A 15,130-nucleotide genomic window follows, 5' to 3' on the forward strand; every position below is an offset into this window, starting at 1 on the left:
AGAGAGAGAGAGAGAGAGAGAGAGAGAGAGAGAGAGAGAGAGAGAGAGAGAGAGAGAGAGAGAGATTAATAAAGTTTTCTGATATATTTCAGCAGATCTGCAGAAGCAAAAACTGTGACTCTCAGTTTGATTGGCTCGCCTCCACTCTCCCGGAGGGATGGAGTGAAGCCCGCACGACCCACTCTGCCCAGGACAAGAATCAATACTGCCTGGACTGCAGCTCAGACGTAAGAAATGGCAGACTTGTTTTCTGTGTGTGCATATATCTATCTATCTATCTGTCTCTCTCTCTCTCTCTCTCTCTCTCTCTCTCTCTTTTTTTTCATTGCAAAGGAAAAAAAAGCCTGCTCACTGTTCCTTAGCTAGAAAATGGAATAAAGTGGCCCAAAGAGGAGGAGAGTGAAGAGTTCAGCTTTAGAAAGAAAATCTTAAGAAAATGTGATTTGTTATCCAAAGAGGAAATATTATTTGTTGCTAAAGTTGTCATAGCCACTTAATCTATTGTGATGAATAAAAGTATCATTAACAGCTGCATTGTGATGAATAAAAGTATCATTAACAGCTGCATTGTGATGAATAAAAGTATCATTAACAGCTGCATTGTGATGAATAAAAGTATCATTAACAGCTGTCATTGTGATGAATAAAAGTATCATTAACAGCTGTCATTGTGATGAATAAAAGTATCATTAACAGCTGTCATTGTGATGAATAAAAGTATCATTAACAGCTGTCATTATGATGAATAAAAGTATCATTAACAGCTGCATTGTGATGAATAAAAGTATCATTAACAGCTGTCATTATGATGAATAAAAGTATCATTAACAGCCATCATTGCACTCATAAGCTCATTCTTTTATTAAGAAAAATCTTAACCCTCCTCCTCCAGCTAAAGGTAGTAGGACAGAATAACTTGAGTCTGACCATTAGGTAGTGAGCTTGTACTGTCAGCTATAAATAATTTTATTTTCAGTGTCTCAAGAGGGACTAACACAGAGGAGGACCTTGGCTTCCGTAGTGAACAGCGCATGCGTCCACACGGTCCAAATACCAAGTTGCACAAAGGCCCTTCTGAGTGTCTGCTCTTGTAAGTTTTATTTTTGAATCTTTGTCACAAATATACATATGAAGGGAATCCTTAGAACTGTCTGTTTTAGATATTGTAGTGACTCATAGGAGCAGATTATGGATAGTCGAGTTTGGTAAGGGAATGTGAGTATGACTAGAGGAAGATGGTGGAATTGAGAGCATGATTTAAGAAGGCTTGGAAGGTTATGTACTAATTTAAGACTTGGTGAGATGCTAAAGAATGGGGAGAAGAGTTGCACTTAGTGTTTTAGGGTGTGGAGAAGTATGGGTGGCCAGGAGTGAAGTGGCTCAAGAATAACTTGGATAACAAGGATGAGATAGTGGCTGTAAGGTACAAATAGGTTTATGCTTATATCATAAATTCAGGTTCTAAAGCTACTTTTTTTTTAATCAGGCCTTGCAAAATTACAATGTCTTGGATACTGAAGTAGAATATCTATAGGGCAATCCTGCACCTAATTTTAGAGAGAGCTTTAAAGCCAAAAAGAACTGTAAAATACTACACCTTTGGGTATTGATATCAAGACTTGGTTACACCTCTTATGAGTAAGTTGTCAAAGCAGATAATGCACATAAGATGCTTTTGGTCAAGTACTTCATTTCATCATATCTTGGTCTCATTGCCTTTCATGGAGACAATTAAACATCTGCCTGGAACATCAGCCAACAATCCTGTAAATAGTATGACCTTGCATATTTTTTCATGATACAGGATACTGATGCATTTTCTGAGGCATCAGTGTCAGCATTGATTGGTTCATGGATGTCCAGAATCATTAGTCTGAGATGAGTAAAAAACTCTCACAGATTCAGATATTGCTAGTTTATATAATCTAAAGCAACGGAGGTAAGTAGAATAATAATAAAAAAAAACAAAAAAACTCAAGGTCTGTCCAGCAGAATGCAGCATGACTCCATGGAGTTTGGCAAGTATAGTTATTCGCAAGTATAGTTATTCATACCTCAAGTAGCATGACCATACATTAGCCCTCACTGCATTCTCTCATTAAACTAAATCAACTATATGTAGTCTACTCGGTTAACATAACTTTTTGATATAGTGCCTGTGTGCTGTTAGTTTCCAGTTCATCACCAATCTAAATGCCCCTTTACCTTATCAATCAACAGAGTCAGTAAATATTGTAAAGGATTTTCATTATCTTTATGTATTGTTAATTGTTAATGATTCTCTGGTTACTACATTTCATACAATGTTATATGTATGTGTTTATTAGATTTTAATGACAATCTTTCATGTTTTGTGTATTAATAGTTATTGAAGAGTCCTGATAATCTCTGCGAATCCCATTACCTTAGGGGCTCTAAACTCTGCAAAAACTCTCTTTTGGACCTTATCAACACTGCCTTTTATATTTTGGTCACAGTCTCAGAAAGATAATTAGGTCAAACTAAGCAGTCAGATATATTTTGCTATCCTAGCTTTCTCACTCCAGATCAGATTACCAGGCTTGGCACGGCCCCAACCCAGAGAATGCCTCGGGTCACTGTAAAAGTCTGGCTCAGGGCCCACGAAGTAACCATCTTCGTGGTCCCTCTGGGCTGGCTCGTGGGCAAGATCCTTCCATGAGAAAGGGACCTCAAGGACTGGCAAAAGGACCACAGTTCACACAAGGTATAAAGAAGGAACCTTGTTTTTCAACTAAAGTGCTTTAATTTCTTTTCTTAAGTTTTCTTAACCAAAGTTTGTTGATTTGTTAAATTTTGCACATTTTATTTAGTTTACTCAAATACTTTTGCATAGCTGTTACATCAGGAATTATTTAGTTATTAAATTTCCCTAATATTTTTATGTTGTTATCTATATTTTAATTTTTATCAAATGTTAAAACTTTAATATTATCCATGTTGAGTTTTATTTGTTTTATAATAATGGAATCAATTCTGCATGACCCAGTTTTATTATTATTATTATAGTTTATTTACTTAATATAGCTCTTAACCCTGAAGTAATGAAAAGGCTCCATTATATGTCATTCTTACGAAGCTCTGTTTGTTCAAATTACACACCCACCCTTAAAAATGCTCCAGCTTGCAAGATGGATGAACCACCATACACCCAATGAGGTGGTATGATGGCAGAATTAACATGTAGGTTGTCTTTGTGGCACTCAAAAGGTGAACAAGAGTACAAAGCTCCAAAAATTGTGTTCATGAAACCCAAAGTGTATTGCAGCTTTAACTCTGCCCAACATTTGCTCATCTCATAAAGTGAGGACTTTTTTTAACTGCTTTCCTCTATTTTATAGTGTAAGTAACAAGGGGGAGCAATATTTAAATAATTACTGCTACAAATAAAACAGCATATTTTTTAAAATAGTGTTCCTATATACAGTAAACCCTTGCCAACTCAAGTGAATTGTCTTCTGTTGACCTTGACCTGACTTATAATCAGATGTGAGGCATTGAACTAGGAAAAAACTTGGATCTGCAAGGGCTTCAGAATATCTTTAGGGACACAACCTCTTTACTTGTCCAGGGAATGATGTATATACTGTGATATTTACTCTATATATATTATATACAGGATATATGTTAATGGTAGTATCCTGTTGGGCAGTTATTTATCAATAAGCAACCTGATAGTAAATTAATAATTGCTATAAAACATTTCAAACAGCCATTTGCATATATATTGCACTATAAAATTCCATTATTTCCTACATCATTTATAAGACAGACCTTGTGAAACTTTCAGCTAAATTTTACTCAGAAATTTATGGCACAAGAGAAATCTGCTAGCATATAAAGTTTTCACACCCACCCACACCCACACTCTTCCAAGACATTCACAGCCACATACATTAGCTATATACAGTGGACCTTACCAGCACTGTGACTCATGACCTTGTTACATGTCAGCTGCCAGATCCTCATGTTATATATAGAATGAAAACAAAGCATGAATCTGTTGGTTCATTGAATACCAATTATATAGCCCATAAAAGTGTAGTACAAATCAAACAACTTTTGAGTGCAGTTTTTAAACAAATTGAAGTCATCTCGGGTGACAGGATAAAGGATAACTCTGGATTCATTCATGAGGCAAAACATACAGCAAAATAGCAATCACAAAGTTGCTACTGAACACTTAAATCCCCTTCAGGTTTGTACACCACCATTGTCTACACAGGTTTTTTAATTGCCTGTAATGTCATGTGTTGGGTATATTAATTTATTGAAAGAGCTGCAGGAATCTTCATGAACAGCTCAGATAGCTGCTGAACACTGAAATAAGATATTTGGACAGGTCGGGGCATGCACCCCTTCTTTTTTGACATAATTTACAATGAGTTAAAGTTGTAAAAAAATTGCAGGGGCTCAGAATTTAAGGGCCTGAGTTTGTAAGGATTTACTGTATTAGATATAGATTATAAGGCGTGTTTATATATAATAAGTGGATAGAGGTACAAAGTAATAGGTAGAGAATAGTAATGCTTTTGTTGTGCCAAAGTTGAAATCTAAGCATATCATTAAATAAATAATTTTGGAGGCCAGGTAAGGTCTCGTTCAAATATCAGTATTAATATTTTTTGAAAATATCAGTGAATTTTATTATATAGCCATAATCATATTTAGTTTGGCTTTATTGCTCTTATATTCCATACTGGTATATTGTGTGGCAGCAAATTTGCATTACTGTAGTAATTTAAGATTTTAGAATTGATCAAGTATTATACAGGCTGTCCTCGTTATACGTATATTCATTTTACATATTCTGGCTTATCCATACACAAGTTTTTGCACCAGTATCAACTTATGCATGCAGTAATGGCTCTGTGATGCAGTGGTTAGTGTGCCTAGATATGAATCTGCAGGCCTGGGTTTGAATCCTGGTTCGGGCAGTGGTCGTGCAGCTCACCCAACTGTTCATCTTCCCCTTTGGGCTGGTCTATTAATGGGTACCTGGGGAAATCTGGGGAAGGTTAACTGTGGTAACCTGGATGTCACACTGACCTTGTCTCAGGGTAATGGGTTCTTACCCATCCCAGGCTGAAGGCCCAATGCAATGGAAATGAGCATCATGGCCATGTACAGCTACAGTGTATAGCCCCAACTTTACCTCCCAGTATTCAGTTACACATGTGCTGCTGAAAAATTCAATCTCACCAACACGATACATATTAGCTTTTTCCTCCGAGTGTCCTCCAAGTCGCATGCCTTTCTCCTTTTATTGTGCTGTGATGAGTGTGTTTGTGTCTCTTGTTCCACTCTGTGGTGACAAGTCTGCGTGTGTCTTTAATTGTATTGTTAGGAAAATTCCCCTGGAGTGCTTCCTGTAATGAGTGGTGTCCTCATTTTTAACCCTTTCCTTGCGCGTGGGACGGGTCGCGACTATCCCCTCAGGCGCAGTCAGGCAGCCCAAAAGGGGGTCTCTTTTAACCTCTGTATCTCAAAAACTATTCATCACAGCTATAAAACAAAAACACCATTGGAAAGAGGAGGTCCAGATCTATAGGAGTCGGTTATGTATGCCTCTCTTGCGAACGTACATGCACGTTCAGGGAGTGTTGAATGTTAACACTTACGTCGGTGCGTGCGGGATGATCAGCCATATTGAGAGAACTGCGGACATCTCTCCTTCAGATTCTGGCAAGGGAGTATTGCCAACTGCAATATTTACAACTATTTGGTCAAAGAATCAGTCAGGTAATAGGTGAAGCTATGCAAAAATGATGCTATATTGGGCAAGAACATCCACCAGTTACTCGTCCGTAGATTTGCCGCGCTGGGCTGATATGATTTTCCACCAAATTTAGTGAAGAACCCACTCAATTGGCAATCCTGTGTTGTGAGAATTAGTGTTGGAACACTTTCATACGCGGGAGATTTGAGTGCGGGTGGAGCTCGCAGTGAGCGTTTAGCACCACCAGCAAATACGCCTAACGCTCGCTGCGAGCGTTTAGCAATGAAAGGGTTAAGTGGGCCCTAAGTGTAAAATTTGAAATTATTTTAATTGTTGGTGTGACAAGGGTCCTGCTAAAATATAAAGCTGTAGTAAGGCATACACCTCCTGAGTTTGTAGTTAATAAGTTCAAGTAATGAACATAGTATAGAGGGCTGATAAATAAGTGTTTAACACCAATATAGATTTTTTTGTGGTTGCCTTCAGACTTGCTACATCAGGGTATTAATATTTATAGGTTCTACCCATATGTACTGTTATCTCTTGATTTGTCCTTCTCTTACAAAATACTCTTGGTTACAAAATACTCTTGGGCCACAAGCAAAAGTATTAATGGAAAAACAAAATACTCATCTGAGAGATTACAACTGTGGTAGGCAGAGACCACCCGCCAGTGTGTCCTGTTTTTGTCCTTTACTCCAATTTCCTAGATATTTTTGCTTTAATTATTAATAAATGTCAAAGGTAATTAACCCAGTAGCAGCGACAGGCCAAATATGTGCCATGATTTTAACCCCCCAAAATAGATGATACATAAACTGATCACAAATACTTTGCTATATATTATGCAATGGTTTGTGTGAGGGGTGATTTTTTCTCATTTTTCTCGCTTAGAGGGACCATTAAGAAACATGATCCCCGCTGCTACTGGGTTAAAGATAAAGGCAGTCATCAGCACTCAGATGCACTGAGGTATCACTGTTTCTCACCACCACGCACCTTCCATCTGTCTCGGGTCAGCTAACTTAGACGGGGCAGGCGATGGAAACAGAGTATCACCTTCACCCGTGTACATTCCTTTGGCCTCAGGGAGGATATAATGAATGACAAAGTACGTACTGGACTGTTGGTGGAAAGAGTAAATAAATTGTTGCGTATAGAATTTTCTATGGTCCGACTTGTATTTCTAGGGCGGTGAAGATTCCCTATCATATTATACTGATTTATATTGAAAAACATTTTACTATTCACAAAATCATTACCTGCAAGGCTTTGGAACAACCCATACGTATAACGGGGACAACCTGTAGAAGGCCAGGTGTACCTGCCTACTTTATAATGTCATATGTGTTTAATGGTGGATTACTTTTCATCTCTTGTTTGTCAGGTTGCTAGCAGTAATCATAGAAGTACCATTTGCTTTCATCTGAGGTCAGTGTTAGCCAAGTGATGTATCTCTGTTCACTGACTTCAAGGTATAGAGCAGGTATGCAACTGCAGTTCATACCTGACAGAGTTTGGGGCCTGTTTCTAGAAAGTTGCACTTGTTAGGAAACACTTGCCATAGTTTATATGCCATCTTACAACATTGATGTTAGTATTCATAAATATGGCTTAAGAATTAATGTATACCTTTAATGCTTTTAGTATATGTTTTGCAAGAGCATTCAGCTCTTCATATTTATGCTAACCCCAGTCTGCAGTTGTATTTGGTTCATATGTCATGAAACCACTTGTGTATCAATCACATTTATGTCCATGAGCTATGTCAAAAAAACTGATGATACTCATGTGCCAGTCTTTACAATGTGGCTTGAGCTTACTGGATAATGCATATCTTGTTGACAAAACTAGTTTGGACTTTTTATATAAAATATTTGCCGTGTCTTATTGGTCATTGAGGCAACTAATTTCATTGAACATTAAGTGAACTATATACAGTATATCCTATACACAGTGCAATCTTTATTGGAAAAATGACAATTGCAAGATTGAACATTTTTTGATATTTCACTATTCACATATTAATTCTATATGTAGCACTCATTCACCCTTTTGGAGAGAGCTTTTTACAGTAGATCAAATAACAGTTTTTCCAGTGTGATTTAGCTCAAATATTTTAGATCATGACCTCTTTCATGTTTATCTGATCCTGCTTTTGATTATTAGAGAGTTTATTCCTAATTTTTATGAGCTAGGAGGGATGCAATCATAGCTTCATTTTTATTTTCACAACCTCCTTCTTTATGATCTTCAAGACATGTCTTGCAATCTTACAATTTCCTGCTTATACCCTGTGTCACAGTCCAGTGCATGTTTTTAAGAGCTTGCCCATGCTGTTTAATTGTAGTTCTTTCTTACGTAACTTGAAAAAATGAGGAAATGTTAGCTAAATATTATGAAAGTTGAGTAGTATTTTTGTGGAAACAAGCTTTTCGTCAAAAAAATGGATGTAATGCCCATTTCCTACCTGTGATCCACCTTGAGGCCAATATGTGGTACAACAATAGATGGGAGTGTCTCTTTCTGCAAACTTTGAAAAGGAGCCGTGCTTCTGAGCCTTACACAATGTCTTGTGATGTTTTCAAGATACACATCTGATCATTATTTTGCTGAAACAGCTGAGGTGAATTATTTTTGTATCATAATTCAATCCAGGAAAAGTAAGCTGCCAGGAAGACTTACAGACTTGAAAACCATCAAATCCAGATTCTTGTAATCACAAAATAATGCTAACTCACAATCACTGCCATTGAAATGAAATCTCACCAGAGCTTAATATCCAGAATACTGCTTGAAAATGAAACTGTTGGAATAAGAATGTGAAAACTCATATTTGAGGAAGCTCTGTAAATACCAATGTTAAATCAAGCAAACTTAAAAGATGCTCTTACAAAACCAATAGATCCCATAATGTCATATGATATGTTTACATAGATGACTAAAAAGCAGTTGTGGAATGGCCTTGTTTATACCTGGTGCTGATAAGACATGCATGTACATGTTCAGTCAGCCCACCACTGAACCATACCACACAGTTATCAGACTTGTTTGGCCAGTCCCCATGTACAGTAAACCCTCACTTGAACAAACCAATTGGAGGAAGGGGGTGACATTATATATATATATATATATATATATATATATATATATATATATATATATATATATATATATATATATATATATATATATATATATATATATATATATATATATATATATATATATATATATATATATATATATATATATATATATATTTATATATATATATATATATATATATATATATATATATATATATATAAAACTGATATAGCTGAGGGATCCGAACTTTACGCATATAAGGAAGTTTGTTCATTATATGAGCTGAAAGTTTGCTATTTCCGACCATTTCCATACAATATGAAGTTTGTCTGTTGTGTTAGATGAATAACAGAAGGATGAGAACAGAAGTGTTCACAGTCGGGTGGACTAAGCTGGACTGACTTGATATGCACCACCCAGTGGGCTTTGTTTCCACTTCCACTGAATGACATGCATGTGCATGTTTGGCCAGCCCACCATCCAACTAACCCTGCACACCAAACTTCTTCAGTAAATCCCCCCCATGTACTGCACTCACCCCAAAAGTTCATTAAAGCTGAAATTCGTTATATCGAGGTTCGTAAAAGGAAGGGTTTGCTGTATACCAGACTGGCCCCAAAAGTTTGTTAAACTGAAACTCATTATATTGAGGTCTGTAAAAGCAAAGGTTTATGAATGAAAGTCATCTTTAATCTATATGGCAAGAACTGTTGAAACAAATCGAAATGACTCAGCAATGCTTTAAACGAAGCCAACCTGTGTCAGAACAGAAATATTTTCAGGTATAACTAAGCTTGTTATTTTTTTCTTTAGTCAAAACCACATTTTTATCACATGGTGTATAGTGTCCAGTACTAGTTAAACTTCTAAATTGTATCTTTCAAGTTAGACTTGGAAATTTGAATTTTTCAAACAAAAATTACATTATTTGCATGATTGTTACTCTACTATTTTAAAGTTCTTAAAACTACAGTTGTTAATGCATTCTGTTTAATTGAATCCTCCATACAAATCAAAATAAGGATCTTCAAAATGTTTTGATGTACTTAGCTAGTTAGCAATGCTAATATTGAGTTTAGTCACCGCAAGGCCACCGCAGAATGTGCTGCACTTTTATAATTCAAAATTCACATGTTTACCAGCATTGTTTCACCACATAAAGAGCAGTTTGTCTTTATCTGCAGTGTTCAGGTGCACATCAGCACATAACGGGTGCAAATGTGGCAATGCTTGTAAGTGGCAAGCTTCCCACATGGTTCATTAGACTTTAAACAACATATAGACTGAGGTACTTGTATGATGAAACCAAATTCTTTTTAAGACATTTTGCAGCAACTCATCATTGTTTGGATTATTTATTGATGCTGTTGTGCCATATTTAGATCAAATATTGCAAATGGCTAATGTGAAAAATTCATATTATTGTGCTCCTATTTTAGTAACAATAATAATATCCCAAATTATTCAGCCAGTTTTTTTTATGAGATTACATTTCAGACCCTTTGCAGTATTATATTCCTTGTAGTGGAAAACATCAATATTTGTTGTTTTGGCCTTTGAAGTCACCAGTCTACTCAAGTACATTTCCACTTGAATGGATATAATATTCATATTTTTGCTACAAATATGTAGATATATTATGTCTTTCTGTATTTCATATAAAAAATAGAGCTATCATGGTTATAATCATAGGATGTTACTCCACAAATAACACCCAGAAAAGTTAGAAGTGAGTGATACTAGGTCTGTCACATTAGCAAACAGAAAGTATAGTGGAGAAAAACTCATATTGACTAAAGTGCTGCCTATTGCACCAGTAGGCCCTCTTGAGGGATCTCTTGGATGACCCCAGCCTGTCAGTGGTGCAGGCAGATTTTGTATATAGAGGCTGCTGTGATGTATGACTACATGCACAATTCAGTAACAGCCCCCCTGCACTAGTGGTTGTCAACCTTACTTTTTCTTCTGTCCTAACATGCTGCAACCCACTAGTGACAAGGACTGAACAATATTTTCTATCTGTAACTTCATAAGATGAATTGTGCAGTTTTTGTGTGTGTAGTTTTTCAAGGAAGTTGCATGCTCTCTCTGTCTTTAAAAAGCATGTGCAATGTGAGTTACTGCAATTGTGTGGTTCAAGAGAAATAGGACAACCCTTTTACTTGGTTCCTTCTTGTGACATTGTACAGCAGTCTCTTTTGGTCACAGATTTGGTCACATCAGCAGAGCTGTAAAGAATATTATTGTATTGGCACTATATTGCTCCGGTAAAAGTAGAGTGAAGTAATACATAGTCAAATGTAAAAGTAAAAATCATATCTAAGTACAAAATAAAAAGTGATCTTAATCATTGAATTACAAATCAATGAATCAGTTGACATAAGATCTTCATGAGGAAAGCAATAGAACATGCAACCTTCAGAGGCTAATAATTTACAACATTTAGTCAATTACAAATTTATGCAAACTTTTGTTGAGCTTGATCAACAATCAGTTTTCTAAGTTATGAGTGTCCAGAGCTATTCTGTTAATACTAAAAATGATCCCTGTGCATCTGAACAACCATTTGCAGGCAGCAGATATGGGTACATAGTACTGTGTTGCACAATTCACTAAGAGCATGAAATGTCTTTCATATCCCTGTCACCAAGCATGCATGCCAGGTAGCCATCAGTCTGCATCAATGCTGTTGACATTGCTGTGTAAACAAACACTGCCAACATTGGGGTCTTGGTTCAAGAGGCATCTCAGAGCTGTGTATCAACAGGCACTGCCTCTGCTGGGGTTTGGGTCTTTACCCAAGAGGCATCTGCAACCTTTGTATCAGTAACAATATTTGGGACACAAAGTCCTGTTTTTCCTCTCTCTCTTTCTTGTTCTACAGTATATACAGTTGGACAGTATATACAGTTGGCCTCCAACCACTGCAGTTACACAGTGCTGACACTGAGCTACACAGCTAACGAAACCCCATTTCATCCTAGAAAATGGCTGGCTTTAACAGAGGTCTAAATCACCTTTTTCCCAATTTTTCATTGTAACACCTAAACTTTCAGCTTGACTAGTGCTCTGCTCAGGTTTGAATCCCAGCCTGGGCAGTTGGCATGCAGCCCACCCAGCTGTTCATCCTTCCTTTTGGGAAGGTCAATAAATGGGTACCTGAGGAAACCTGGGGAAGGTAAACTGTGGTAATCCGGATGTTACACTGGCCCTCTGTAAGTTAAGAGGTCTCCCACCAGTCTCAAAGGGCCAGCGGGACAGAGATGAGCACTGCCGCCACGTGCAGCTACAGTGCATGCTCCCAACTTTACTTTCTTATAAATATGCATCCATGAAAATATGCCTCCAAAATAAATTTGTACCAGAGACAAAACTACTTTTGCTCCATTGATAGACAAGAAATCTTGTTCAGAAACAGAAATGTGTAAACACTGATAAAATATAACTTGGTAAATGTTGTGTAGCAATATCTAAGTTAGCTCGCTGCATGCCTCTCCCTTCCTGTAGCCTTGCTGCAAAGAGACTTGTGCATGATCTCGGGAGTTTACATATATCCTGCATCTTGAATAAATTGCACCTCAATGCATATTCATATTGAGTTAAGGTTAACAATTTACTTTTCATGTATTTGGGGGGCATTTAGCTTTTCATTTTAGTCTAATATGAAGTATAATATTTTTTCTTATATATTTGACCTATAGTGTTGGTTGGCTGACAGGCCATACAGTAGTGCCATTCTTGCTTGGATCAGGGTGGCCTCTGGAGCATTGTGTGATCCTCTTGAGAGAACTTCATTAGAGTCAGGGTTCATGGGTGTTCATTGGAACAGCATGTGGGTTGTCTTCAATCTCTCGGCATTGACTGAAAATTGTCAGGTTGTAGCAGTGGGCAGGACTCTCAACTTGTCTCCAGAACACTGCACCTGTACACTGACCACTCAGCCACCACCTCACCAATACAATTAGAATTCAAAGGAGGACCATATTATATATATCTTGTAGGAGGAGAGGGCAAGTACTAGTAATACTATATGGCTTCATTGTAATATATAGGTGCAATATTTGGACTTATGTTAATGTATTGTACATCAGTGTTATGGTAACCTACCTTCATATTTGGTAAAACTTAAACAGCTTGTATCTCAAAACACCATTTCTACAATTTTGAATGAGGATAAATTTATAACTCATGAAGAGAGTTTGATTCTCTTTGTAGCTTTTGATAGAAAAAAAGTAGTTTGTTTGATTCGTTATAATTTTTATAGGTAACTAAAATTTCAAAATAATAGATGACCCCACACTTACTGCCTAATGATAGTTCTCAATGTTAGTGCTGGAATCTGTGCCTAATGATCGTATGTGAGCTTTAAAAACTGGTGGCAAGTTTTCCTGACTTTTCTTTGTGTGTGTGTGAAGAAGAGGGAGAGTGAATGAGTAAATCTGCGTGTGTCTGGCATGGGAGGTGCTCCCTTCACTATCCCTTCACCCACCACCCTACTGGGCCTTGTCCTGTGTCTGGTGACTTTTCTCACCCAGTTCTCTCCCTGCACCTCCACAGACCCTAAGATAATACTGTTACACACACCATCACATCACATCCTCTTCCCCCGCCTCCCCCAGGAACACTTCTCCCTGGGTCCTTTCGGTGTTTCATGGTGCAGTATGTATTTGACATATGAGAGTGAAACATACTTCATATGATGAATAATATCAAGTTCTTGAAATAACAAAAAACAAATTTACCTCAGTGAAACTTGAAAACTTGGGCTGTAACTGGAGCTGTAAGGATAAATAAGGCAGAAGAATAGTAGTCCTTAGGGGCTTAGGGTGGGAAAAATACAAGAAAAAATACCTTAAATAAGATTGTTGCATAGGCAGTAGAATACCAATATAAAATTATTTAGGAATAATTCCTTCACAACCTTTTTAGTGAAACCACCACAGAGAAAACCATGATGGAATTATGCTTATTCAAAGTTTGGCCTGGAAAAACTAAAATAAGCAGAAAATTTACTATGCCAATGATGATATCAGCTCCATTTGCTCTTCAAAAAAACTACTAATGTGTGTGAAGGGGACAATCATCAAAGGTAAACATCCCCCCCTTAAGTATGACTTTAGCTAGACCATAGTAAGGATTCCATCCAACCTGTAATGTGTGCGTCCATGCTGATCCGTCGTCTGATATATGCTACTAAGCCCTGTCGTTAGATAAGTCAGTCATAATGTAGCTCAGCCAGCTTTGCTCAAGTTGACTGACATTAGTGAGCCACTGTAGAATAATGTTACAAAAGTAAATTTTATCATAAATTTGTATGTACATTTATACATGGGGAACATCAGCTTCAATAATTCAAAAGGCTATGAAATACATGTACGAAAAATTGTCTTCTCTCTTTTGAAAGAATCCCCAAAATGTGAGTATGGTGTGTGGCCAACATCTTTTTTCTATTAAATAAATAAAAGTATCTGTATCACTATATCTGTTTCAGGTACATCAAAAGACATATTTTTGGTATCACCTGTACGCATTTATGAGCCATGTGTAATCGGTTAATAAAGATACAAGTAATATTTATCTCTGATTATTCCTAAAGTATTTTCCAGTGCTTGCTTTTGTGCAATTTACAGCCTTATCACTAATTTGTAACACAATATATATTACTTTACTATTTTGTGGCCTGTGAAGCAGTAAATCCCCAGGGCAGAGAGGCTTTATGGAAATTTTTTCTCTCTGAATATTACCATGATGGCAGTCAATGCCTTAATTATCATGTTCAGCTCATAAGAAAAAATTTTGGTTCAATTTCCCTGCTAGTGGAGACAATTTAAGAATATCTTCTTGTAAAGGTAGGCATAAAGTTAAAACATCATGACTTTAATTTCCCAATATGGAGTCACGGCAATACTATGAAGGAGCATGCACAGTGGGTATGGACAAACCTTGCAAGTTCTTCAATAAGAGTGTTTTAGCATGCCAGCACCATGTCCAAGAGGAAGCGGGTTTGCGTCCCGCCTGCCACCACAGGCTGGGATTTTTTCACTCACTGCCGAGTGGCCTAAGACAACCCACATGCTGTCCTGAAGACCACCTATTAATCCAGACTCTCGATTCTCTTTCTAAAAGAGAGGATCAAAAATGAGCTCCGGGGGGCAGCATGAGCCAAGCAAGATGGTGCCCCAATAAGCAGTTGCCTGCACCATGATGGACTGAGGCTGACCACCAGGTCCCACCGAAAAAGCCTACCCCAGCCATAGGCTGAAACGTAAAAAAAAACAAAAAAAACTGTGCTGACACATGGTC

The 15,130-nt window shown here is 37.2% G+C and overlaps 2 protein-coding genes across 10 annotated transcripts in view; one reads left to right on the forward strand and one right to left on the reverse strand.

Annotated features, from left to right (window-relative positions):
• LOC127001472 (uncharacterized) overlaps positions 1 to 14,400 on the forward strand; it is a 26,858-nt gene extending 12,458 nt beyond the window's left edge. For 8 of the 9 annotated variants that reach the window (XM_050866006.1, XM_050866008.1, XM_050866009.1 and 5 more), the window contains 3 exons: positions 93 to 227; positions 977 to 1,090; positions 2,547 to 14,400. In XM_050866006.1, coding sequence (XP_050721963.1) covers positions 93 to 227; positions 977 to 1,090; positions 2,547 to 2,766 — 469 coding nt within the window. In that variant the 3' untranslated portion in view covers positions 2,767 to 14,400. The remainder of the gene's footprint in view (positions 1 to 92; positions 228 to 976; positions 1,091 to 2,546) is intronic. The other variant, XM_050866007.1, reaches the window with a different exon arrangement.
• The window catches only part of LOC127001474 (calcium-binding protein P-like), a 23,168-nt gene continuing 17,391 nt past the window's right edge, over positions 9,354 to 15,130 (reverse strand). The window contains exon 8 of the mRNA XM_050866018.1: positions 9,354 to 14,946. The gene's annotated coding sequence lies outside the window, so the exon portion shown is untranslated. The remainder of the gene's footprint in view (positions 14,947 to 15,130) is intronic.

Source organism: Eriocheir sinensis, chromosome 21, assembly GCF_024679095.1.
Source record: "Eriocheir sinensis breed Jianghai 21 chromosome 21, ASM2467909v1, whole genome shotgun sequence".
Taxonomy (NCBI): domain Eukaryota; kingdom Metazoa; phylum Arthropoda; class Malacostraca; order Decapoda; family Varunidae; genus Eriocheir; species Eriocheir sinensis.